Genomic DNA, 24,775 nt, shown 5'->3' with positions numbered 1-24,775 from the left:
CAGTATTCCATTGCCTGGAATTAAATTTCTATTCGCGTCACTTAGGTGGTTTTTTCAAATTTTTTTTTTTTTTTTAACGTTCATTTATTTTTGAGACAGAGAGAGACAGAGCATGAATGGGGGAGGGTCAGAGAGAGAGGGAGACACAGAATCGGAAGCAGGCTCCAGGCTCTGAGCTGTCAGCACAGAGCCCGATGCGGGGCTCGAACTCACGGACCGTGAGATCATGACCCAAGCCGAAGTCGGACGCTTAACCGACCAAGCCACCCAGGCACCCCGATGGTTTTTAATTTGCTTCATATTATAGACGGTCCTGCTACAACGTGCCCTGACCTTGAGTCTTTGCATGCTCTAAAAATCATTTCACTAGGACGACAGTCTTGAACTGCTGGCCTGTTTGCCACCAAATAGTTATTGGGTTCCTCCTTTGTGCTAGGGCCTGCTCGAGGCCCTGGGGACCCGGTGACAAGCAAGGTCAGCCACCTGCTTAGATTGTAGTGGGAGGAGCTGGGAAATAAATGCACACATTCATTAAAAAGTTCAGTTACTGATAAATGCTATGAGGAGAGGATTTATAGGAGCTGGAAAAAAGGATTTTGAGGAGTAATTTGGAGAGTTTTATCCAAGAAAGTGGGGTTTTGGAGGGTCGTTCTTAGTTCTGCTTTCTACTTACCCTCCTTCCAGCTTTAAACACCAGCTGCATCATGACGGCTCGGAAATTTCTCTCTCGAGGTTCTTCTCTGAACTACAGATTTTTATGCTCATCTGCCTACTCAACATCTCCATTTGTGCAGTTAGTAGGGCCTTCATTTAACACTGTAATTCTGAAACCTTAATTTTCTTTCATCAAACTTGCGCTTCTGCCGCCTTCCTTATCTCAGTAGATGGCATTTCCGTTCTCCTGTTGCTCAGGCCCAAACTCTGAGAATCATCCTTGTCTTCTCTTTTTCTCTCATACTTCGTGTTCAGTCCATCAACAAATTCTTCTGACTCTGCCTTCAAAATATGTCCGGATTCCCACCACTTCTCACCACCTGCAGTGCTGTTGTCCCAGCCCAAGTGCCCGTCATCTCTGTCCTGGCTGGTGTGACCTGTGTCCACTCCTGCCCTCCGACAGCTCTGTTCCTTGTGCGGCAGCCGGAGAGAGCTTTTTAGACACATGAATGGGATCAGGTGGTTTCTCTGTTTGAAACTCTCCAGAAACTCCTCATAATACTCAGAATAATGTCCAAAATACAAAACGTGACCTATCAAGCCCTGCGTGATATTTAAAAAAATATCTTTAAGTGTATATTTATTTATTTTGAGAGAGAGAGAGAGCGAGATCAAGCAGGGGAGGGGCAGAGAGAGAGGGAGACAGAGAATCCGCTCCTGGCAGCGTGGAACCCCGATAGGGGGCTCGAACTCAAAAACCGTGAGATCATCATGACCTGAGCCAAAATCAAGAGCCAGGCACTTCACCAGCTGAGCCACCCAGGCGCCCGTATCGCTTTCTTCCTTATCATTTCCTACCACTTTCCCTTCACGCGGGGTGCTCTCGCCACACTGGCTTCCTTGCTGCTCCTTTGAGTTCACTCCTGCTGATGAACGCAGTGTTCTTCCTGAGCTCCTCAAGACTTCCTGTCTGAACGTATTCACGTCGCCGCTCAGATGCCACCTTCCCCCAGAGGTTTCTTCCACCATCCATGTAAAGTAGCACCTGTCTCTTGTCTTCCCGTCACTTTGTACGCCCCTGCATTGCCATTTTCCTGTGTGGCCCTTACCACCGTCTGTCAGTTGCATTTTTTTTTTTTCTCCTTAATAACCATCTCCCGTTGCTAGAATGTTAAGTTCCAAGTGATGTGCGACCCTGTTCACTGTTCATTCCCCGGACCTAGAACAGGGGCACAAAGAATGAGACGAGGGAGTGTTGAAGGAAGGAGCGAGGACAGATAACGTCCTGTGGGGAAGGGTGCCTGGAGGATGGGAGTGGGCGGAGGTGCTGTCCTGGCTGGTGTTGTGGAGAGCCCCTCACACAAAAGGGACACGTAGCTTGGGGCCTGGACCAAAGCACTTCCACACTGTTTGCTTTGCTTTGCTCTGCTCTGTAATTGTTTTTCCTTTTACTTATCTGAAAAATTGTTCCAGTTCACTATGAAAACATTCAGGCAGGTCAAGTCCCTCTTTAGAATCTCAGCCCATCCCACTCCCGTAAAGAACCAACAATTGTTAACCTTTTTAGCCAATTTTCTCTAAACCATCATTGCTCTTTTTTGCCAGTTGCTCTTTGCAAAGATCGTATCAATGATAATTTGATTTTAAGATATTGAAAATGCCTCTTCGGATTTTTTTGTGGTTTTTCTTCTTTGCCTGTCCAAATAGTTATTTGCTCTTAAAAAAAAAAAAATCTCCATTTATCTCTTAAGAAACAGCTTCCATCTGTTCTGGATCTCTTGATGGAGTGGAATATTCACTACGAAAGGAGAAGGGGATCGTGAAGATGACGGTGTCGAGGACACTTGCCTTCTGCTACCTGTCACTGCTGTGGCAGAGAGAGACAGTTACTCTCTCAGATCTTTTGAGGTAAGCCGGGCCTCTCGTAGGATGATGTCTTTGCTGATTATCTGTGTGAACGGGGGGGGGACAGCCTTTGGATATCTTGAATTTGTCAAGGAGGCTTCAATTGAGGAAGAGAACGGAAAGATTGGGTACCCTGGGTTCCAATTCTGAACTGTAACCCTCCCTGGGCCGGTGGCTCATCTCCTGGGTTTCTTGCTTTATATAAGTGAAATAATGGTATTTACCTTACTCGGTGTGTTGGAAAATTAATTATCTACTGTGAGTAGAATGCTTTGAAGATGAAAAGTAACACTTAAGTACCTGAGTAGTGGTATTAAGTATTTTGCATTTCTAACAGAGAAGATGAACAGAAGACCTTGATGTTGGCGAATATGGTTACTAGTAGTTACCCCGACGCATACATTGGTGCCGTCAAAAGCTAAAATACAGGTTGTCTGTGTTTATAAGATAAATTGAAAACAAAACTATTAGGAAAACCTGTTAGTAGATGGCCAGTACATTTACATTTTTCAAGATAATTTACAGTGTTTTGTAGTTAATGAGTAAATTAGGGCATTGTGTGTAAGCCTTTCTCATTAAATAGAGGATGTGCCAAAATCATTAGCGTGTTAATATCTCTCTTGCTTTATATATATATTCTATTTTTTTTAAATGTTTATTTATTTTTTTTGAGATGGAGAGAGAGACAGCAGGAGCAGGGGAGGGGCAGAGAGAGAGGGAGACACAGAATCCGAAGCAGGCTCCAGGCTCTGAGCTGTCAACACAGAGCCCGATGCGGGGTTGGAACTCACGGACCGCGAGATCATGACCTGATCCGAAGCTGGACGCTTAACCGACCGAGCCACCCAGGCACCCCCTATATATATATTCTAAACAATAGCATTAGGTTTAATCTGTGTGTAGAGTGATTTTAAGAGCATAGATTTAGAACCAGACTCCTGGGTTTGAATCCTGGCTATGCCACTTATATGTGACCTTGAGTAAATTATTAAATTTTCTTTGCCTCTGTTTCATCACTGGTGAAACGGAGCTAATAATAATAATATCTACCTCACAGAGTTGTAACCACTTCCAGTAATGAGCAGTCCACGAAAAGCACTCACCACAGTGCCTGGCACATAGTAAGAACTCAATGCTAGTCATTATTGTTTCGTTGTCTTCATCACCATCATCGGTACTAGGCCCTTTGATTAAATAAAATGCCTCCAGTAAATGATGATAGTGCCTTTGAGTTTGGCCACATCAACCAAATAACAAGGCTTTTCTCAGGGGTGATTAACTCTGCATGCAGATAGTCCATTATTCAGTGAATTTTACTGTTAAGTTAAAAACCTCACCTTGCTCCATATGCCTTCACTGGGTGATCTCATCTTCTCTCAAGGCTTTAATTACCATCTATATGATGATGACGCCGCCCAAATTTATATCTGCAGCCCAGACTTGTCTAGTGAGGGTCAGACCCGTCTATTCATACATACGGTTGCCTGTTGGACACTACTGGGGTGTCTTTACGGTATCTCAAAATCAGCATGGCGGAAAGAGTTTCGTCTTTCATTCAGCTCTCTCTCCATGTTTTCTTCCTTCGTAAATACCATGCACTCCGTTTCTTCCTATCCAGAAACCTCAGAATCCTTGACTCTTTCCTTTCTCCACGTCTGCAGTCAGTCATTACATCCTGTCAGTCATACTTGAAACCACATTTCTCCCCATCCCCTCTGGAATCCACCTGGATTACTTAGCAACCTCCCAAGGGGATCCCGTGTCTACAGTCTCTCTATTTTCCTTTCGATAACCCAGAAACAACAATCAAATCACGTCCCTAGAGTTGGATGAAGGGGCTGTCCAACTACCCACTTGGGTAAAGGAGCTGTCCAACTACCCAGTTGGATAAAGGGGCTGTCCAGCTACCCAGTTGAGTAAAGGGGCTGTCCGGCTACCCAGGGCAATCTATAAGGGAGTAACAAGACTGCTAGAGATCTCACAAGATGTAGAAAATAGTACTCACCGGTAATTCTTCTTAGGGAGAATATTATATGTGTTTGGAAGGATGGAGGCAAGATCCTACACATTTGTCTCTCTCCCTCTCCCTCCTTCTTTCTCCCTCCTCCCTCCCCTCCCTTAAAGGAGATTTCTGAAGTACCTTCAAGGAGATTGGATCTAGTTGGCTGGAGGGCTTTTATTTTGCTCTGTGGGACATACAAATTTGGGAACCGAGCCTAATTACCTGGGGCAACAGGAAGGGAGATAGTTACCACTGATCCTCTTTCTCTATTTTTCTCAGAGAAGGAGCTCCAAGTCACAGGTTCTCAAAGTGTGGTCCCTTGACCAGCAGCAACAGCGTCACCTGAGAACTTGTTAGGGATGCAAATTCTAACCAAATTCTAACCCATTCTAACCTTCTGGATCAGAAACTCTGGGGGTAGGGCCTGGTAGCCTCTGTTTTAATAAGCCATCCTGGGGAGTCTCATGGATGCTAAAGCTGGAGAACTACTGCCAAACTTGGAAAAGTATTTAAAGAACATTGATTTGAAGGAAATACATTACTAGCCTGGCCCCAGTACCCATATTTCTTATACTCGTCCTACGTGTCACTGCTTGGTTTAATCCTTTAGCAGCATCCATAGTCCTTAGAATAAATTCATAAATCTTAAGGCAGCCTTTAAAGAAGCCTGCCTACTACCCCAGCGATAACAATAGTAATAAAAATAGCCAACGTGCATTCATTCCACAAATATTTATTGAATACCTACTCGACGTAGGGGTTATTCTAGAGTCTAGACCCTTGAATTACAGTTGTGAGCCATACAGAACAAGTTCCTGCTCTCGTGAAGTTCAAGACCAGAGGAGGAAACAGATGAGCTTTGAAATAAATGAAAAATGATGAGTGAAGTGCTGTGTGGAAGATTGCAGTCAGATGATGGCTACTGTAGACTGGCCATGAGGGAAGGCCTCACTGAGGGCCATGAGGGAAGGCCTCACTGAGAAGCACTTTGAATGGGAGCAGAGCAGCAGTGAGTATCAGAAATGCTAGAACTCCAGGTCGAGGGAGGTTGTCAGTGCCAAGGCCCAAAGCAAGAGCACGGTCTGTGTGATTAAGGAGCAGAGGAGGCCCGTGGGACGGGAGTAAGAATTTGAAGGAGTCGTAGGAGGGTGAGGACAGGGAGATAATAAGCAGGGACCAGATCTTTGTAAGCCAGGGTAGGAGTTTGGGTTTTTTTTAATTGAGGTATAATTCACATACAATAACATTCACCCTTTTAAATGTGCAATTCAGGGGTTTTGAGTATATTTACAAGGTTGTGCAACCATCACCTCTATTTCCAGAGGATAATCGTCACTCTAGAAGGAAACCCCACACTCATTAAGAATTTGGCTTTTAAGTGTGATAGCAGGCCCCTGGAAGATTTTAGCAGGGGAGACGTTTTCTGACCGTTCGGGCAGCTCTGAGGAAAATGGATTCTAGGTAGGCAGAGGTGGAAGCAGAGGGACTGGGAGATCTTTTGCTATATTTCAAGCAAGAGACAGTGGTTTGGATTAGGGTGGTGGCAGCAGAAATGGAACAAGGTGCATGGGCTCCGGATGTTTTGCAGGTGGACCCGGCTTAACGCCGATGCATTACTTCTTAAATGATCTGTGATGGAGAACCAATTTGTTAAATTTCCAACCTGTCACAGATTAAAACTTTTGGAAAATACCACCTCCCAATTATAAACAGAGACTCTGTTTTCAGGGAACGTGGTCAGGAGGGGCATATGGGAGGCTTTTGGTCTCTGGCAATTCCTCTGTCAGCTTCCTGGATTGATTCAGACTCTTTTTTTGGAAAAGTTCTATATTTTTCTAAAAGAAAAAAAATTAAAAACCCACAAAACTTGGAAAGAGGTCATGAGCAGCACTCTTATAAATGGTGAAGATTGTTAAAACCCCAGATGGCCAAAACCCGCTCTGTGTGGATGTCTCTGTTTCCCCTGGTCAGGTTTATATTCCTTCCTGTGCTCCTACAGCACTGAGCGTGTGCCTCTGTAGGGCACTGCGGCACTGTCTGTACTGGCTCATCCACAGCCATCTGTCTGTCCTGCTAGGACCACGGTGGGGGCTCTTCAGGTCTTATTCCCTCTGAACTAATCCTCACCTGGGGCTGTCGTAAATGTATTATCCCATAGCGGGGATGACTACATAAATTAAGAATATATTCACATCATGGAATACTACATAGTTATAAAAATGATAAGCATGTAATATGCCCTGTATATAAAAAACCAAGAATGTAGTTCCAAAATCATTGAATACCGATCACTATGCACAAACACTTTTTGTAAATGAAGGAAATGAAGGAACACTAGGTGAGGGTGGTTTTCCCTATAGGGCTGCTCCAAAGAAGCCTGCTTTATCATTAAACTCCACAAAACACCATTTTTTAAAATGTTTATTTGTTTTTGAGAGAGAGAGCGAGAAAGAAAGAGAACACGAGTGGGGGAGGGGCAGAGAGAGGGGGAGACATTGAATCCGAAGCAGGCTCCGAGCTGTCAGCACAGAGCCCGACGTGGGGCTCGAACCCATGAACCGTGGGATCATGACCTGAGCCAAAGTCAGACGCTCAACCGACTGAGCCACCCAGGCACCCCCACAAAGCACCGTTTTTACATACTACTTAATTCTCAACTTTCAGTAGACTAAAAAGTTAAATCACATTTTTAATCTGAAACTAAAGTTGAATCAATATTCTTTAACACATAAAAGGCTAAAAACTAGATGTCAGGTTAGCTCTAGCAACAGCAGAGACTTTGACCCAGAACATTTGTATACTAGTTTATTCCTGTCTTTATCTTATTTTCCTTAACCATTTTCCTATTTTAAAAGTCTAACAGATGCATACGTATATATGGCCCCGGTTGCAAGACCCCAGGCCTCACTCTGCGCTCTTCCCTGCTTTAGTTTTCTCCTTACCATCTTTTCCTACTTGACAGACTGTAGATCCCATTTGTTTGTTTTGTTTGTCCTCTCTTTTCACGGGACGTAAAACTCCTCGGGAACAAGCGTATTTTCCTGTTTTGTTCATTGCTGTGTGCCCACAGCCTCGAATAGTGCTGGGTGTTAGTTCTCGATAAATTTCTGTTGAATTAATGAATGAATTGTAAATAAATATGTGTGTGTATTTATATACATATATAGGTGCGATTTTCTTCAACTCAATAATTTACTCAAGATATTTGGTCAGCTACCGGGTACTGGACATTGGGGTGGAGTGATAAGCAAATGGGCAAGGTCCCTTCCCTTAATTATTTCCAGTGGCAGGTCCTGGTGACAGGAGGGTGGACAAGGGAACTGTTCTAATGAGGAAAATGGGTCCAGGAAGGTCTCCCTGAGGAAGTGATTTAAAAGAGCAGATGCTGGGGCGCCCGGGTGGCTCAGTCGGTTGAATGTCCGACTTCAGCTCAGGTCATGATCTCACAGCTCGTGAGTTCGAGCCCCGTGTTGCGTGCTGTGCTGACAGTTCAGAGCCTGGAGCCTGCTTCCGATTCTGGGTCTCCCTCCCTCTCTCTCTGTCTTCTCCCGCTCATGCTGTCTCCCTCTGTCTCTCAAAAATAAACAAACATTAAAAAAAAAACGTAAAAGAGCAGATGCTAATCCTGTGAGGGGAGCGAGGGGTAGAAGGATGCCGTGTCTGCAAGCCTGGTGGTGAGTTGACAAGTAGGACGCATACTTCTTAGAAAGACTTAATCTATTTAGAAGCTTAAGATATCATTAGATAATTGGCTAAATGCTTTCTCCACACGTGGGCACAGAGAATCGTTGATATTTTCAGATTGATCATCTTGTGGCAGAAACGACGTTCTCAACTGAGTCTTACCTTGTCTTTGAAATACGATGTTTTCGGCCCTTTTGTCTACTTTGCGAAATCAGTACATACTCCTTACTGAAGCTTTCTTTTCCAAAATACAGATTTGTTGAAGAGGGACATATTCCTTACATAAATGCTTTTCAGCATTTTCCAGAAGAGATGAAATTATATGGGCGTGACAAAGGAATCTTTGCTATAGAGGCAAGTTATTTTCTTTTTTTACTTGGTGGTCACTAATAAGACACAAAAACAGTATGGTGATTTGTATTCCTTTCCTGACTTACTATTTGGTGTCGGGAGTTTTTTAAAAAGTGGCATCTAGTTTTTGTTCTGCCCGTTTGTCATAATTTATTTTCCTCACGTGGTTTCTTCTAATCCTTTAGGGTATCCTGAAAAGACAGCTATAGTGTGAGGTGTGCATACTGCCAATGGGTATATTGTTAAGACTGAACTTTACAAGTGTTATGTAGAGACCTTTAGGTAGTCTCAAGTTAAAAAAATGTTTTTTGTTATTTGCATACTATGTTGCTTTTGAGAAAAAGAGAAGAAAGTTATTATCTTGTTTCAAGAGGTGCAATTTTCAGTCCTTTGCTTATTAGTCTTTTTCTAGATCCGTCTTCAGATGTCTCCGGTGGAAGGGCTTCTGTCCCTTTAATTAGCAGTCTTTATCACTGTTTATAGTGCTCAGATTATCTTCTCTTTGTTCTTCATCAGAAGGTTTGCAGGATCCTAACTATAACTATTATCCTCTGTTTACCCGCTTAAGGAATGACTGTTATAGCCTTCCCAACCTTCACCACCTTACATCGTCTGTGGTTTCATTCAAGAGACATTTGTGATCCTTACTAAACCCCTGCATAAGTCTGGTTCGCTGTCAACCCAATTTTACATCTCAGCAAACAGCTCGGGGAGACAGAACGAATGCCAAGGCCAAACAGTCGGCAGTCTCCGGCTTGGAGCTACCGAACTTGCAGCCTCTTCCTCACTGTGTCATCTTGGGCTCTGTTCGCCTGCCGCTCTGCCCTCCTTTTTACGCTGGTTCTTCAAAACACTGAAGTAGGTGCTATGAAAACACAATTTTATAAAGTACTGATTTTGAAGCGTTGAGCCAGAAGTGACTGGATGATTGGAAATGCAGATAAACAAGCTTGCACAAGACCGTAACATTTTACATCTGCACTGAATTTAGAATATTGGTCACTACGAGTGATCTGCAGGGAACATTAGAGTTTTAAACCAGAAATGGCTCCACTTTCAGAACCAGTTGTGCAGGAGCAGGTCCTGTAGATTTAAAGAGAGGAAGCAAGTTTGGAGGCGGGTTCCCCTGCTGCCTCTGTGTCCTCACCGTTTATTCCATCTCCGGGAGAGAGGAGACGAGTCCCTCGTGCACTTGGACTTTCGGTGGTGTGCGTCCACGGGCAGCACAAGGAAGGAGGGTTTGGTTGCAGCCAGCACTGAACCTGGAAGAGACAAAGAAGAAATAATAATAGTGGTAGCACTTATTATGTACCAGGCCCCGTTTTACATATTTTATGAACTCCTTGATTATTCAGGCCAATCCTGTGAAGTACATATTATTATTACCCTGATTTTACAGATGAGGAAATTGAGGCACAGAGCTATTAGGCAACTTGCCCGGCACTCTCACACTGACCGTAGTCCAGCATGGCCAAGGCAGCCTTAGTTTGGAGCGAGACAAATGTGGGACCCCGCCACGCAGGGAGCACTGGATGAGAAGCGGGGACAGGAAGTGGAAGTAGGTCATCGAGGCAGCGAAGAAGCTCCGGACTGGTTACCAAAACCGAGAGGTGGCCCTGTGGTGGAGATGGCACCCGAAACCGGAAGGCAGGGGATAGGGGGTCTGACGGGAGGATGATCTGGGCTGGAAGTGCCCGTGTGGGTCACGTGTCCTGGCACGAAGCACAGGCTGGCCGGCCAGAGTGGCCTTCCTGACAGATGGATCTTTATGAAAAGGCACGTTAGTCTGTTTCTCCGATGGGGCAGCGTTGTGATCACGTATTTTTATTTTTAATTTAAACAAATTTTAAATTTGAGTACAGTTGACGTACGGTGTGACATTAGCGTCAGGTATGCAGCGTGGTGATTCGTCACGTCTGTCCATTTCGCGGTGCTCACCGCAAGCGTAGCCGCCGTCTGTCACCATACGGCGCTATCACATTTTTTCTTAACGTTTATTTTTGAGAGAGACAGAGACAGAGCTTGAGCGGGGGAGGGGCAGAGAGAGAGGGGGACACAGAACCCGAAGCAGGCTCCAGGCGCGAGCTGTCAGCACAGAGCCCCATGCGGGGCTCGAACTCACGGACCGTGAGGCCATGACCTGAGCCGAAGTCAGAGGCCCAACCGACTGAGCCATCCGGGCGCCCCGTTACAGCACCATTACAATATCACCGGCTGTAGTCCTATGCTGTACGTTTTCTTCCTGTGACTTATTCATTCCGTGACTGGAGGGTTGTGGTAATTTATTTAGAGGACTGGGGACAAGAGGACACATCCTGTTTTTCCAGTCCGCACTCTGGACCCCAGCTAATTTGCCAGAGGTGTGGTGGAGCGACTGAACTTGAGTAAAGTCAGGGAGATATTTACAAAGTAGAAGATGTTCCTACCACCTTAGGAGCCCTGTTTGTCTCAAGTTTTTGGTTTCAGAACTAGCCTGCACTCAAGGTTGATGGGTTTTTCATCTTTTGTTGTTGTTGTTGTTGTTAACGTTTATTTATTTTTGAGAGAGAGAGAACACAAGCAGGGGAGGGGCAGAGAGGGAGGGAGACAGAATCCGAGCTGTCAGCACAGAGCCCAGCGTGGGACTCGAACCCACGAACCTCAGGTCATGATCTCACAGTTCGTGGGTTTGAGCCCCGTGTCAGGCTCTGAGCTGTCAGAGCCTGCTTTGGATTCTGTGTCTCTGTGCCCCTCTCCTGCTTGTTCTCTCTGTCTCTCACTCAAAAGTAAATAAATAAACATCAAAAAAATAATTGATTTGAAAATCTGTATAATTCATTAATTAGTAATTTCAAATTTAACTGCTAAAAAATTGTTCATGGTTAGTTATCTGAGCCTCGTTCAAGTGTTCCCTGAAAGGAAAAGACATTTAGCTCGGTAATTCTCAGTCTGTGTCTTTATATTTGTGTGGTTTTTCTAGAGGGACCAATGGAACTCAGCATTTTTGCATTAATCGCCCCAGTGTAGTCTTGGGTAATAAAAAATTATCTCTCTCTTTCCCTCCCTTCTTTCCACCTACCCCCCGCTTCTCCCCTCCTTCCCCTTCCTCTCCCTTTCTGTCTCGTCTTCCTTAATCTTCAGTATGTTCTGTGTCTTACATCCTAACTGACTGGGCTTTAACCTGATTTCTCAGAACCATTCACCACTCAAGTTATATCGATAATGTTGCTTGGTTGAGGTTATTTGTACTTTTTGCTAGTGCCTAAAATTATTTACTTGTATTTAACTCCTTAACCACACCGTAAGCTTCTTAGAAATAGACACTGGGATCTTTTATATGGATCATGAAATATTAAAACTGGAGGGAAATTTATAGATCACTGAGTCCACTTTTCTTAGTTTTTCAATAAGGAAACAGGCCTAAGAAAAGATGTGGTTTGGGAAGAAGTAAACACCTACTTCATTAGGGTTTTCGTGAGGATTATTTGACATAATATATTCAAGGTGCAGGTGAATCACAGACGTCGAAATGGACACACCTTCTAGGTCTCAGGATGGAAAAGCTTTTCCTCTGAGGAGAAGATGAAGAGTTATCCTCACGCTACTGGGCGGGAAAAAACATCATTTTTGGAAATTAAAATTTTCATCTTAAAACTCTGTTAAAAATAAATAAAACAAAACCCACTTTGAATATGCACATTTCTACGTTTTCTGAAAGGAGGTGCCAGGAAGTTCATGGATATGATTCTTGCTTTTCAGTATAGTGTTTTCTAATTTTGGTTACCATAAATGCAGCTTCTTGCAGAGGATATTGCTTCCTGGGCTGAGTTTATATGCTTGGGAGTGGTGGCTAACCAGTAATTTCCTTTTGAGTTTAGAAATTTGATTTCACTTTATGCTCACAGAGACACTCAAACTTCACTCCATAAAAAATAATTATTTTGAAAAATATATACCTTGTCCTTTCGAATAGTAATAGATCCCCTTGTTGCCAAATGTGTAAATGACTGCAAGAGTGACATAGGGCACACAATCAAGAAACTGCTGTTGTCGTAGCCAGTGTGGCTTACGTTTCCCAGAAGACCGGCTTAAGCCTTTAGCTAAGAGTGGCTTTGCCCTCATAGGCAGTGGGGGAAGGATTGCCTGCGACTGTTAGAGCCACGTTTATATCTGCTGGTGATTCGGGTTTTCAGCCTGAAATAATATGTTGTCACTATTGTATCAAATCTAGACTGTTCTCTGCGCCTCCTAAGTTTTTATAATTTGAGACTTAATAAATATTTTGTAAATTAAGAAGCAAAATGAGGGGATCCTGGGTGGCTCACTCAGTTAAGGGTCTAACTTAAGGCTCAGGTCATGATCTCACGGTTCGTGGGTTCGAGCCCCATGTCCGACTCTGTGCTGACAGCTCAGAGCCCGGAGCCTGCTTCAGATTCTGTGTCTCCCTCTCTCTCTTCCCCATCCCCCACTCGCTTCTGTCTCTCTCTCAAAAAATAAACATTAAAAAAATTTTTTTAAAAGAAGCAAAATGAGTTAATGTTTACTTGCATGTTTTACTTTTACTCTGAGACTAATTTTTGCTCATCCTATCAGTTACCGTGAGAGGCATATTTAAATCTAAAACCATGATGACCACCTTTTCTTTCATGTTCTATCAGTTTTTGCTTCAAGTATTTTGGAGCTCAGGTACTAGGTGCATAACAACTAGGATATTTTGCCTTGACGAATTGACTCTTTTCACTATGTAACGTCCTTTCTCCCACCCCTCCCACCCCTGATAATAATTGCTTTCATATCTACCTTGTTCAGTGTTAATATAGCCAGTTCAATTTTTTAAAAAAATTATTTGCCTAATATATCTTAAACAAATTTTTTAACCTCTCTACATCTTTATTTTTAAAGTGGCTTCTGGGGCACCTGGGTGGCTCAGTCAGTTAAGCACCCGACTTCGGCTCAGGTCATGATCTTGCGTGGTTTGTGGGTTTGAGCCCTGTGTCAGTCTCTGCGCTGACATCTCGGAGCCTGGAGCCTGCTTTGGATTCTGTCTCTCCCTGTCTCTCTACCCCTGCCCTGCTCACGCTCTGTCTCTCTCTCTCTCTCAGAAATAAATATTAAAAACAAACAAACAAAAATAAATAAAGTGGCTTCTTGGGGAGTGCCTGGATGGGTCACTTGGTTGGGCATCCAGCTCTTTATCCAGGCTCAGGTCATGATCACACAGTTGTGGGACTGAGCCCTACATCTGGCTCTGTGCTGAGCTCGGAGCCTGGTTAGGAGTCTCTCCCTCCCTCTTCCGCTGCCCCTGCCCTGCTTGTGCGCGCACTCTCCCTCTCTCTCTCTCTCTCTCTCTCTCTCTCTCTCTCTCTCTCTCTCTCTCTCTCTCTCTCTCTCCCATGCACGCTCATGCCTGCTGGCGCTTTAAAAAAAAAAAAAATTAAAGTGGCTTCCCGGTAGACAGTATGTGGTGGTCTTGATTTTTTTTATGTAGTCTGATATTCTCTGCCTTATAATTACATGTTTTTAAAATAACTCTATGTTTAGACCGTTGACATTTAATGTAATTATAAATATGATTGGGTTTAAATCTACTATCTTGCTGTTATTTGTCCCAGCTGGTTTTTATTTTTTTCCTTGTTCTCCTGCCTTCTTTGAACTGACTTTTTTTTTTTTTTAATGATTCTATTCTCCACCATCAGTGTATTAACTGTAGCTCTGTGGGCTTTGTATGTGTGAGATTGTTCTAGAACTCCTAATACTCATCTTCAGCTTCTCACAGTCCACCTCAAGGACGAGTGCACCGCTACATGTGTTGAACTTCCCTGCTCCCATTCTCTGGTGTCCAGCGTACTTTCTTATTTTAAGTTTATTTATTTATTTTGAGAGAGAGCGAGCGCTGGAGGGGCAGAGAGAGAGAGAGGGAGAGAGAGGATCCCAAGCAGGCTCTGCACTGTCAGCACAGAGCCTGACGCAGGGCTCGATCCCATGAACCGTGACCTGAGCCAAAACCAAGAGTTGGTTGCTTAACCAGCTGAGACCCCCCAGGCGCCCCCGTGTTTTCATTTCCTGTGCGTGTATACCCAGAAATGGAATTGACGGATCATATGGTAGTTATAGTTTTAGCTTTTCGAGGAACCTCCGTGCTATTTTTCTTAGTGGCTGCACCAAATTACATTCCCACCAACAGTGCACAAGTGTTCCCTTTTCTTCCACAATCTCGCCAACATCTGTTACCTCGTCTTTTTGATAGTAACCATTCTAACAGGTGTGAGGTGACGTCTCCTTGTGGTTGTAGTTTGTATTAGTTTTAGTTTGATGATTAGTGATGTTGAGCACCTGTTCATGTACCTGGTGTTCACTGGTATATCTTCTTTGGAAAAATGTCTATTCAGTTCCTCTGCTCCCTTTTTAATCAGATTTTTTTGTTTATGCTATGAAAGTATGTGAGTTCTTTATGTTTTTTTGGATATTAACCCCTCATCAGATACAGGATTTGCAAATATTTTTTCCCCATTCCATAGCTTGCCTTTTCACTTTGTTGGTGGTTACCTTTGTCGTGTAGAAGCTTCTTAGTTTAATGTAGTCCTACTTGTTTATTTTTGCACCTTTTTTTTTTTTTTTTGGAGGGGTTTGTCAAACCCAAAAAATCATTGCCAAGATTGAAGTCAAAGAGCTTACCCTTTATGTTTTCTTCTAGGAGTTTCATGATTTCAGGTCTTAAATTTAAGTCTTTCATCCATTTTGAGTTGAGTTTTGTGTATGGCGTTAAATAGTGGTCCAGTTTCCTTCTTTTGCATGTGGCTTCCCAATTTTCCCAGCACCATTTATTGAAGACACTGTCCTTTCCCCATAGATATTCTTGGCTCCTTTGTTGTAAATTAATTGACCGTATATGCACGGGTTTATTTCTGGGCCCTCTATTCTGTTCCTTTGATGTGTGTGTCTGTCTTTATGCCAATACCGTACTGTTTTGATTACTATAGTTTTGTTACATAGTTTGAAATCAGAACGCGTGATGCCTTCAGCTTTGTTCTTATTTCTAAAGATTGTTTTTGCCTATTTGGGATCTTGTGTGGTTCCATACAAATTTTAAGATTGTTTTTTTCTATTTCAGTGAAAAATGACATTGGAATTTTGATACAGATTGCATTAAATCTGTAGATTGCTTTGGGTATATGGACATTTTGACGGTAGTGATCCTTCTACCCCACTTGCACAGAATATCTTTCCATTTACTTGTGTCTTCAATTTCTTTCATCAGTGTCTTATAGTTTTCAGTGTACAGAACTCGTTTCTTTCTGATGGTTTTCTGTTAGTGTATAGAAGCACAACTGTTTTTCATATATTGATTTTGTATCCTGCAATTTACTGAATTTCTTTACTCGTTCTAATAGTTTTTTGGTGGAAGCTTTAGGGTTTTCTATATATAGTACCATGTCGTCTGCAAATAGAAGTGGCTTTACTTCTTCCTTTCTGATCTGATGCAATTTCTTTCTTTTTCCTGCCTAATTGTTTTAGCTAGGACTTCTAATATAATGTGAAATAGAAGTGGTGAGAGCAGGCATCCTTGTCTTGTTCCTGGTCTTAGAGGAAAAGGTTTTAGCTTTTCATCGTTGAGTATGCCGTTAGCTGTGGGTTTGTCATATATAGGCCTGCCTGATTTCTGATTCTTGTCTTTTCTATTCTTTATGTAATGTGTCTTTTTTCCTCTAGCTGCTTTTTAAGATTTTCTTTTTATCACTTTTTTTCATCAGTTGGATTACGATGTGCCTTGGCGTGGTTTTCTTTATGTTTCTTATGCTTGAGGTTCATTGACCTTAGATCTGTGGGTGTATAGTTTGCATCAAATTTGGAATTTTTTCCTTCATTATTTCTTTACATATTTTTTTCTGCCCTCCCCTTGATTTTTTTCTTGGATGCCAGTTCCATGTTAGACCACTTAATATTGTCCACAGCTCACCAAGGCTTCTGGCTCTTGGTCTATTTGTTTGTTTGGTTTTTATATCTTCTTTCCCAGTGTGTTTGTTTTGGATATGGTCATGTCTCCAAATTCCCTGATCTTTACTTCTTGAATGTCTAATCTGCTGTTAAACCCAATGAGTGTGGCTCTGATTTCAGAACCTTCTTATTTTCATTTCTAGAAATTTCACTTTAGTTTTGTTTTTTCCATTTCCCTTGTTATGCTTGTTTTCTTTTACGTCCTTGAGTATATCACCAGTATTTATAGTAGATATTTTAAGGTTCTTGTCTACTTATTCTATTGTCTCTGTTATTGCTGGGTCTGTTTCTATTGATTGGTTTGTCTCTTGATTATGTGTCATATTTTCCTTCTTTTCATGCCTGGTAACTTTTGACTGGATGCAGACATTGTGAATTTTATGTTGTTGAATACTGGATCTTTGTTTTGGTGTATAATTAGGTAATTTAGAGATCAGTTTGATCCTTTAGAAGCTTGTTTTTAAGCTTTTCCATTGCTGGTCTAAGGCCTTTATTCTGGGACTAACCTAACCCTGCTACTATGGTATACTCCCTCAGAAAGTTCTATCCAATACTCCCAGTATTATGAAGTCTTCCTACTGCAGCTGGTGCCTTGTATGAGCTCTGGGAATTATTTGGATTCATTGGAAAAAATCCAGTGATTTCTCCCCCGACACCCTTCCATCCCCGCCCCACCGGCCTTGGGTTTTTCCTCACACATGCATGAATCAGCACTCAGCCAAAGACTTGAGAGGACCTCTTTGCAGATCTCCAGAGTTCTCTCTGTGTGTGGTTTTATCCTCGCTGGTACTCTGCCTGCAAATTATCGCCACCTCAGCTTTCGGGAGCGCCAGTCTCTGTCTCCTCAACTCAGCAAGACCGCAGGGCTCTGTCTCACTCCCCACTCCCTGCACCACAGCTTGGAGACCGCCTCCAGGCAGTGAACCGGGCCTTTCACTTCTCTTCTTTCAGGGATTATAGTCCTATGCTTCTTGTGTCCATTGCCTGAAACTGTTATTTCATGGATTTTTCTACTTCCGTGTTTATGGTGGAAAGTCAATTCCCATTGTATTTAATCCTTGGTGAGGGGAAATGGAAGTATGCCAGATACTAATCTGTAGACATTTACAAGTAGACTCAGTAGTCAAATGTGTTTTAGATGAGCGTTACCTAAAAAAATTCTTACTTGAATGCCTAAAGTATCTTACTGCTCATTCATTCTTGGATTTTTAAATAAAATTATAATTTCTATTCATGAATGTTATGACTAGTATGATCTTTGTTTAAAAATTTTCACCCAGCTGGACTGTGTTATTGGAAGGTCACGGTTATAGGCTTTTGTTGACACAAAATACTTGCCCTAGAAATAATCTCTTTTGTTGACTGTTTTTAAGTTACTCTTGAGTGAGGGGACGGGGTAAGATAGGGGAGTAATTTCTTAGAGATTTTGGTGGAAAGTGTAAACATAAAAATAATATGAGATTATGTCTTGGTAGCAATAACCATTGTACTTTGCCTTTTTTGCTCATATTGAGAACATTTTTTTGGAAAACTTTTTATTTTGGAAGAATTTTAGATTTACAGAAAAGTTGCAAAAACAAAAATAGTACAAAGAACACCCATGGATCCTCAACTTCTGTTAACATTTTATCCCACTTGTTTTATCATTTGTGCTGTTCTCACTGTCTGTCTAGCTACCTATCTATGCAATTTTATATCTGAATCATTGAGGGTAAGTTATATCTATCATGGCCCATTACCCCTAAATATTTTAGTGTATATTTTCTAAGAAGAGAGATATTCTTTTACATAACTACAATTTAGTTAACTCTTCATTTTTCTAAGAACTGAACCAGACAATATGTCACGGTTTATTTATTTGTTTTTATTTTTTATTTGTTTTTAATTTTTTTAATGTTTATTTATATTAAAGAGAGACAGAGTGTGAGCAGGGGAAGGGTAGAGAGACAGAGACAGAATGTGAAGCAAGCTGCAGGCTCCAAGCTGTCAGCACAGAGCCCGACGCGAGGCTCGAACTCATAAGCAGTGAGATCATGACCTGAGCCGAAGTCTGATGTTTCACTGACTGAGCCACCCACCCAGTGGGTTTAAATAAAGAACCCACTAGTTCTTTATTTAAAAAAAATTTTTTTTAATGTTTATTTATTTGTTTATTTTTAAGCAAGAGAGAGCAAGCATGAAAGGGGGAGGGGCAGAGAGCGAGGTTGAGAGAGAGAATCCCAAGCGGGCTCCGTGCTGTCAGCACAGAACCTGATGTGGGGCTCAATCCCACAGCATAATCACGACCTGAGCCAAAATCAAGAAACGCTTAACCAACTAAGCCACCCAAGCACCCTGTACTTGGCTAGTTCTTTATTGATGGAGTTTTGTATTTGGTGATAAAAGGCTAAAGAAGGCAGCTAGGTAATGAAAAAAACAAAGCAAACAAAACTAGAAACAATCTAAATGTCAACAGGAAAATGGATAAAAAGTGACAGTCACACACTGGTATATTAAATAGCTACAGCCACAAGCAACATGAATGAATGTAAAAAACATTCTATTGAGTATCAAAGGCAAGATTCAGAAAACTACACATAGTGTGATGCCATTTGCACTAAGTCAAAAAGAAGGTAAAATAAATATATTTATTTAAGTATGTTTATGTGTATGATATTACTTTTTTAAAAAGTAAGTTTGAGGGGCGCCTGGGTGGCTCAGTCAGTTAGGCGTCCGACTTCGGCTCAGGTCATGATCTCGCAGTTTGTGGGTTCGAGCCCCGCGTCGTGCTCTGTGCTGACAGCTCGGAGCCTGGAGCCTGCTTCGGATTCTGTGTCTCCCTCTCTCTCTGCCCCTCCCCCACTCGCTCTGTCTCTCTCTCTCTCTCTCTCTCTCTCTCTCAAAAATAAATAAAGCTTAAAAAAAATTTAAAAAAAAGTAAGTTTGTGATGAGCAACTTCAGGATACTAGTTATGCCTCTAGAGGGAGGGGAGGCAGTGGAAGGGGAGGGAAGGAATATACTGGTAGATACAACGGTGTTGGTGATTTTCTAGTTCTTAAGTCAGGTAGTGGATTCATGGGTGTTGTTTTTATTATCAGGCTTCAAGATTACAAATATGTTACATGTATTCTTTTGTATTTTTCAGATTTTAAAGGCAGCTGGAGGGTTGTCCAAATAGAATTTCTCAAATAGGAATAAAAGGCAATATGGGATACATGGGTTTGTTTGTATGTGTCCTGCATCCCCGACTATTCTTTGAGCCATATTTAATGCTTCTATTATTTTTTATCCATAAGACCTAATATAATTCCGTATACATGGTAAGGATTCAGTCTTTGTTTATTGATTAAATGATTTGAAATAGCTAAAACCGGAATACGTTTAAATACCTTATTTTCAGGGGATTTCAAATTGATCTGTTGGGGAGTTTTTTCCACCCAAGTAGGAGACTTTCACATGTATTTATTACATAAAATATGAGGAGGCCATTAAATAGTGGCATTTGGTGAAAAAAAAATAAGAAAGCATTCTACTAATGTTTTAGCAATAAGTGTATGACGGACATAACTTTGATGTATAAACAAGGACATCGAAAATGCCAGTTATGGGTGTGTCAGTATCACTCATGAAAACCAGTGCGTGAGATAAATAATCTTACCAGTTAATTCGTGCTATTCACCAATATACTGAAACCAATAATGAATTACTTTGGTCAGAAAAGACATGTGTGAGGCTACACTGAGGACCCTTCTTTTTGGAAAGTCATCCTTCATATTTGCTGTGTGAAACTAGTGACTTACGTGGATTATCTGTGATTTAGTTTGATCCTCGGCCGGTACCCCCGGTACCCAGCATGCTTGGCCCAGGTCTCCCCTCATCGCTAGTTCCCGGGAGAAGAGAAATGGTACCCAGGTTTTACACGTCGGGTGTAAGGTCGGTCTGCTGTAGAAATAATCACATAACCCTTCCAGAATCAAACTGAAATAATTTTGGGATCCTCTACTTTTCAGAATACTGGCTTTTTAACCTTCTTTAGTACACATATGTGAAATTTGAACATTAGCTGCTTTGCAGCAATCAGGAGAATATTTGGAGAACAGACACATCTTAAGAAGGAGGACTCCAACAGGTTTTCCCCTGCTCTCATCCTGGGCCCATAACAGATTGCTATTTTCCATTTACTTGGCGAGCCCTCATTGGTTATCGGTTCATAAATTTGTATTTGTTCGTAAGGCCTGTCTTTGTGCAAGTTGACGACATAATTCTAAAATAGTCCCATCCCCCAGACCAAGACCCTGTTTCACATAAAGTAATGTGTTCACCACAAACTTCCAGACTAGACTTTGAACAGAAAAAAGTCTTTTACGTTAGTACATGGTAGATTTACAACCACTTAGCAGACTAAAAATGCAAAGTGAACTGTTTTGTGAATCATATTACCTGTGGAAATCATTTCAGCCTTCCTCCTTCAACGATATGTTCCTGCGTTTGTCGTTACTTCTGACATTACTTTTATTTCTTATTAGGTTTCTCTGTAATGGAAAGTCTTGTTTTAAGTTTGGATTAACAGGTGCATGTAGCATTAGCTTTTTCTCGGCTGAATCTTTGCTTCAAAACAACCATAATAAGTAAGGGTGAGGCACTGTACTCTTTTTTTTTTTTTTTTTTTTTAATAGCGAAGCAGGAAGTTCACCTCTGACAGGGTATTGTAATCAGGTTTATCACCAGAGCCTGCTGTTGGGTAACAGAAACTCTAGCTTGTCCTTACCTGTCTGGAGGCATTGCTTCATGAAGGAAAATAAACTCACTGGAATATTTGTGAAATTTAATAAAATGCTTTCCCAGGCACTTTGTTTTTAGCGCATGCTAGAAGAATTTCTAATAGCTTTGTGGCCTTTTAAAAAACATATTAACCTTGCGATTTCTTATTCTTGTAATTAAGTGAATTTGTATCCCTCTGGAAGCCCTACGTAGCACAATTGCTATACCTTTGAGATGCATCTTCGGCCACATCTGGCAATACGTCGCATTCCCTCTCTCCTGTCCCCTCCATTTTCAAGAAAAAGGGGGCAGGTTTGGGATGTCTTCAGATGACTGTTTATTTAATTGACGGACAGCTTTTCTTCATTGTACGCTTTGCCTTTGCTCACAAAAGTGCATTCACTGTTCCATGGTATGTTGAAACTTTTCAATGGAAATGGCTTTTGGTTAACAAAGGAAGCATTTTCCTTCGTCCTTCCACGTCTTAGCTTTCTCCAGTAAGTCTTGGCTCCTTCGGCAGCTGTACCTCCACCAGCAACGACAAAAGGTGCGATTGTTCTAGGAGATGGCGTTGGAGATAATGCCAGTGTTTTGTGTGTGGGCTGCCGGGACTGTTTCTTCTTCTGTGTTTGGTTTTGTTTTGTTTTTGTTATTCTAGACAGTTGAGCACACCTTAAAAACAAACCACCACTCCCCAAAAGAGCTTTAAAGACCCTTAAACCTTCAACATAGGTGACCTCTTTTTCTCCATTAAGTTGTTCCGTTGACCTTTAAGTGGGCCCCTGTGTCCCCATAATGACAAATCTGGCGGAACTCAAACCAGGGGGAACAGAATCCAGAACCCAGAGACGGTCGATGTGGTTTGTTTTCTTTCTCCGAGCCGGAGACTTGGAGCACCTGACTCTTCCTGCCGTCACCCTCCCTGAAGAGCAAAGCTCAGAAGAGGTGAAGGTGCGCGAGTTAAGTTTTAGTGTTTCACACCGTCTCCTTTTGCTGAGTTGTGATTCCCAACTCCAGGTAGATAGGCTTTTCCTCTTATTTATTTAATAAATTTAGAGATAACCTCCTCCTCCTCCTTTTTCTGCTTCTGCCTCTTCTGCTGTATGTTTGACTTACGTTTCTGGAGCACGGTGCTGATTCAAAGCATTGTTTACTTCTAGAAAAAGTCTCTCAGTTCTCCCGGTGGAATAAGCTAAACTGTAGTCTCTTCCAGGGACACCCTCTCGAGGCCGAGCCCCAAATAATCAGATCGCCGCTTGAACTGGAGCTGGGCCTAGACATACCTGTCTCTGTTATACTGTTTATTCTGCAGAGGACTTGGAGACAGGAGGGTGGTCCATCTTTTCTGCACTGCTTTTCCTTATTTTTCTAGATGTTAAACCCACAGACCGGTTTCTACACAGAGAGTATGTCGTACCCATGTTCTTCTGCTGTGCTCCTTGACAGTGTTTCTAAATCCTCTCAAGAATTAGGCATTTCGTCATCCCTCGCTAGACTCAGCAAGAAGGGATAAGGAGGAAACTGGAAATTCGTTCTGAAGTACATCTCCAGTATTTTGAATGTTGATCAGCAACATTCTGATCTTCTCTCTGAATGAGTAGAAAGAAAAGATGTAATGCGAGTTCAGCCAGACCCACTGAGTGGCACTTTGCCAAGATGATTCATCCTGCCTCCGAGCTGTCTTAACACCCTTTGTGAGACTAGGTCCCCGTTGGTTGGAGGAGGGAAAGGACCGCCCAGAGCTGTCAGACGCTCCTGGAGCGGCTCCAGATGCAGGCGTTCGGGTCTTCCAGCTTCCCCCTAGCTCCGCGCACCCCCTCGCTCTGTAGGCCACAGGTAGCTCTCGGGATTGCTTGTGCAATCTTTGTTAGAAGAAGAATCTGGCGGGTTTCAGTGCAGCCGAAGGGCTCAGGGGAGTGTAAGGAGAACAGGTGTTCTCAGTTTCCCTCACTCCCACTCCTTCCAGAGTCACTGCTGCCACACAGCGTGGACCGAGGCCAGCGGAGGCTTTCTTTTGTTCCTGACCTCCCACGATATCCTGACCGGCCCTGGGATTCGTGGGCGCACTGCTCTTTTCAAGCTTGTGGGGGAACGCCATCCGAGGCACTCTTCCAGACTGCAGGAAGGATCAGGGTGGAAAACCACTGCATTTTATTATTATGGGGGGGGGGGCGGGGTGCCTAAGAATATCCTGGCGAACTTGTGCAAAGTACAGATTCTTTGGGGTGCCTGGCTGGCTCAGTTGGTGGAGCGTCGTGACTCTTGATCTCGGGGTTGTAGGTTCAAGTTTCATGTTGGGTGCAGATTACTAAAAAATAAAATCTTGACAAAAGGTAATAAAATAAAGCACAAGATTCCTTGGATGTCAGAGATCGATTCATTGAGTCTTCTGTGGGCTGAGGACAGTGGGATGGGAACAAACAGGTTTCACTGTGGTCTCATTCTCTAAAACAGTGCCGTGGAGCCGGGCTTCCAGCCTTCCGCCTAAGGTTCTTTGCTGAGCGAGCCGCGCAGGCCCCGCCAACTGGCCTTAGTTGCAGTGGAAGCAGACGGCTGTATGGGGAGGCTAGTCCACGGCCCAGCCCTGCAGGGACTTCGTGTGTCTTTGGAGGCAAAGGGGAGCATTCTGATCCTTTTGATGGCGTCCTCTGGGACAGCAATGGCGTGCAGTGGCCACGTTCAGTTCTAATCTTCCCTCGTTTGAGACGCTAAGAAGACCGTCCCTTTCCGTATTCTGCTAGAACCGTTAAGTGATCATTTTTAGATAGAGATTCTGCTACCGTATTTTCTTTTTGCTCTGTAAATTTTGTCTTCAGGGAAAGGCAGACCCATACCTTAGTGTTACACATCTAATAATTACAGCTTCATAAACTCACCCATGTAGGGTTCTATTGTTAAGGTATTTTATTGTTAAGGTATTTTAAAATAAAGGTAGAAAATAGCAAGTGGTAATAGATTTTGAATGTAGATTTTATATATATTGATTTTTTTAATCTTCAACTTTCTAATTCTAATTATGACCTCTCTAATATGTTGTGGGTTTTTTTTTTTCCTTTAGACAGAGGTTATTTAGGTTCCTTTTTTATACTTCTTAAAAATTGTAGGGGCATCTGGGTGGCTGAGTTGGTTAAGCATCTGACTTTTAATTTCGGCTCAGGTCATGAATTCACAGTTCGGGAGATCGAGCCCTGTGTTGGGCTCCACATTAATAATGTGGAGCCTGCTTGGGATTCTCTCTCTCTCTCTCTCTCTCTCTCTCTCTCTCTGCCCCTCCCTCACTTGTGCTCCGTCTCTTGCTCTCAAAATAAATAAATAAACGTTAAAAAATACTTCAAAATTATAAAAAAAAAATACAATTGTGGCACCAATAACTTAAAACTTACCACTTAAACCATTTTTAAGTGTGCAGTTCAGCGGAATGAGGTACACTCACTTTGCGACGCAACCACCACCATCCCCGTCTC

The 24,775-nt window shown here is 42.5% G+C and overlaps 1 protein-coding gene across 3 annotated transcripts in view; it reads left to right on the top strand.

Moving 5' to 3' along the window:
• The window catches only part of TAF1B (TATA-box binding protein associated factor, RNA polymerase I subunit B), a 67,313-nt gene that overhangs the window by 20,771 nt on the left and 21,767 nt on the right, over positions 1-24,775 (top strand). For 2 of the 3 annotated variants that reach the window (XM_042982519.1, XM_042982520.1), the window contains exons 7-8: positions 2,406-2,562; positions 8,500-8,599. In XM_042982519.1, the coding sequence (XP_042838453.1) occupies positions 2,406-2,562; positions 8,500-8,599 (257 nt within the window). Of the gene's footprint in view, positions 1-2,405; positions 2,563-8,499; positions 8,600-22,138; positions 22,263-24,775 lie in introns of those variants that run through there. The other variant, XM_042982521.1, reaches the window with a different exon arrangement.

Source organism: Panthera tigris, chromosome A3 (assembly GCF_018350195.1).
Source record: "Panthera tigris isolate Pti1 chromosome A3, P.tigris_Pti1_mat1.1, whole genome shotgun sequence".
NCBI lineage: Eukaryota > Metazoa > Chordata > Mammalia > Carnivora > Felidae > Panthera > Panthera tigris.
The sequence above is the reverse complement of the archived record's forward strand: the minus strand, read 5'-3'. Positions and strand labels throughout refer to the sequence as shown.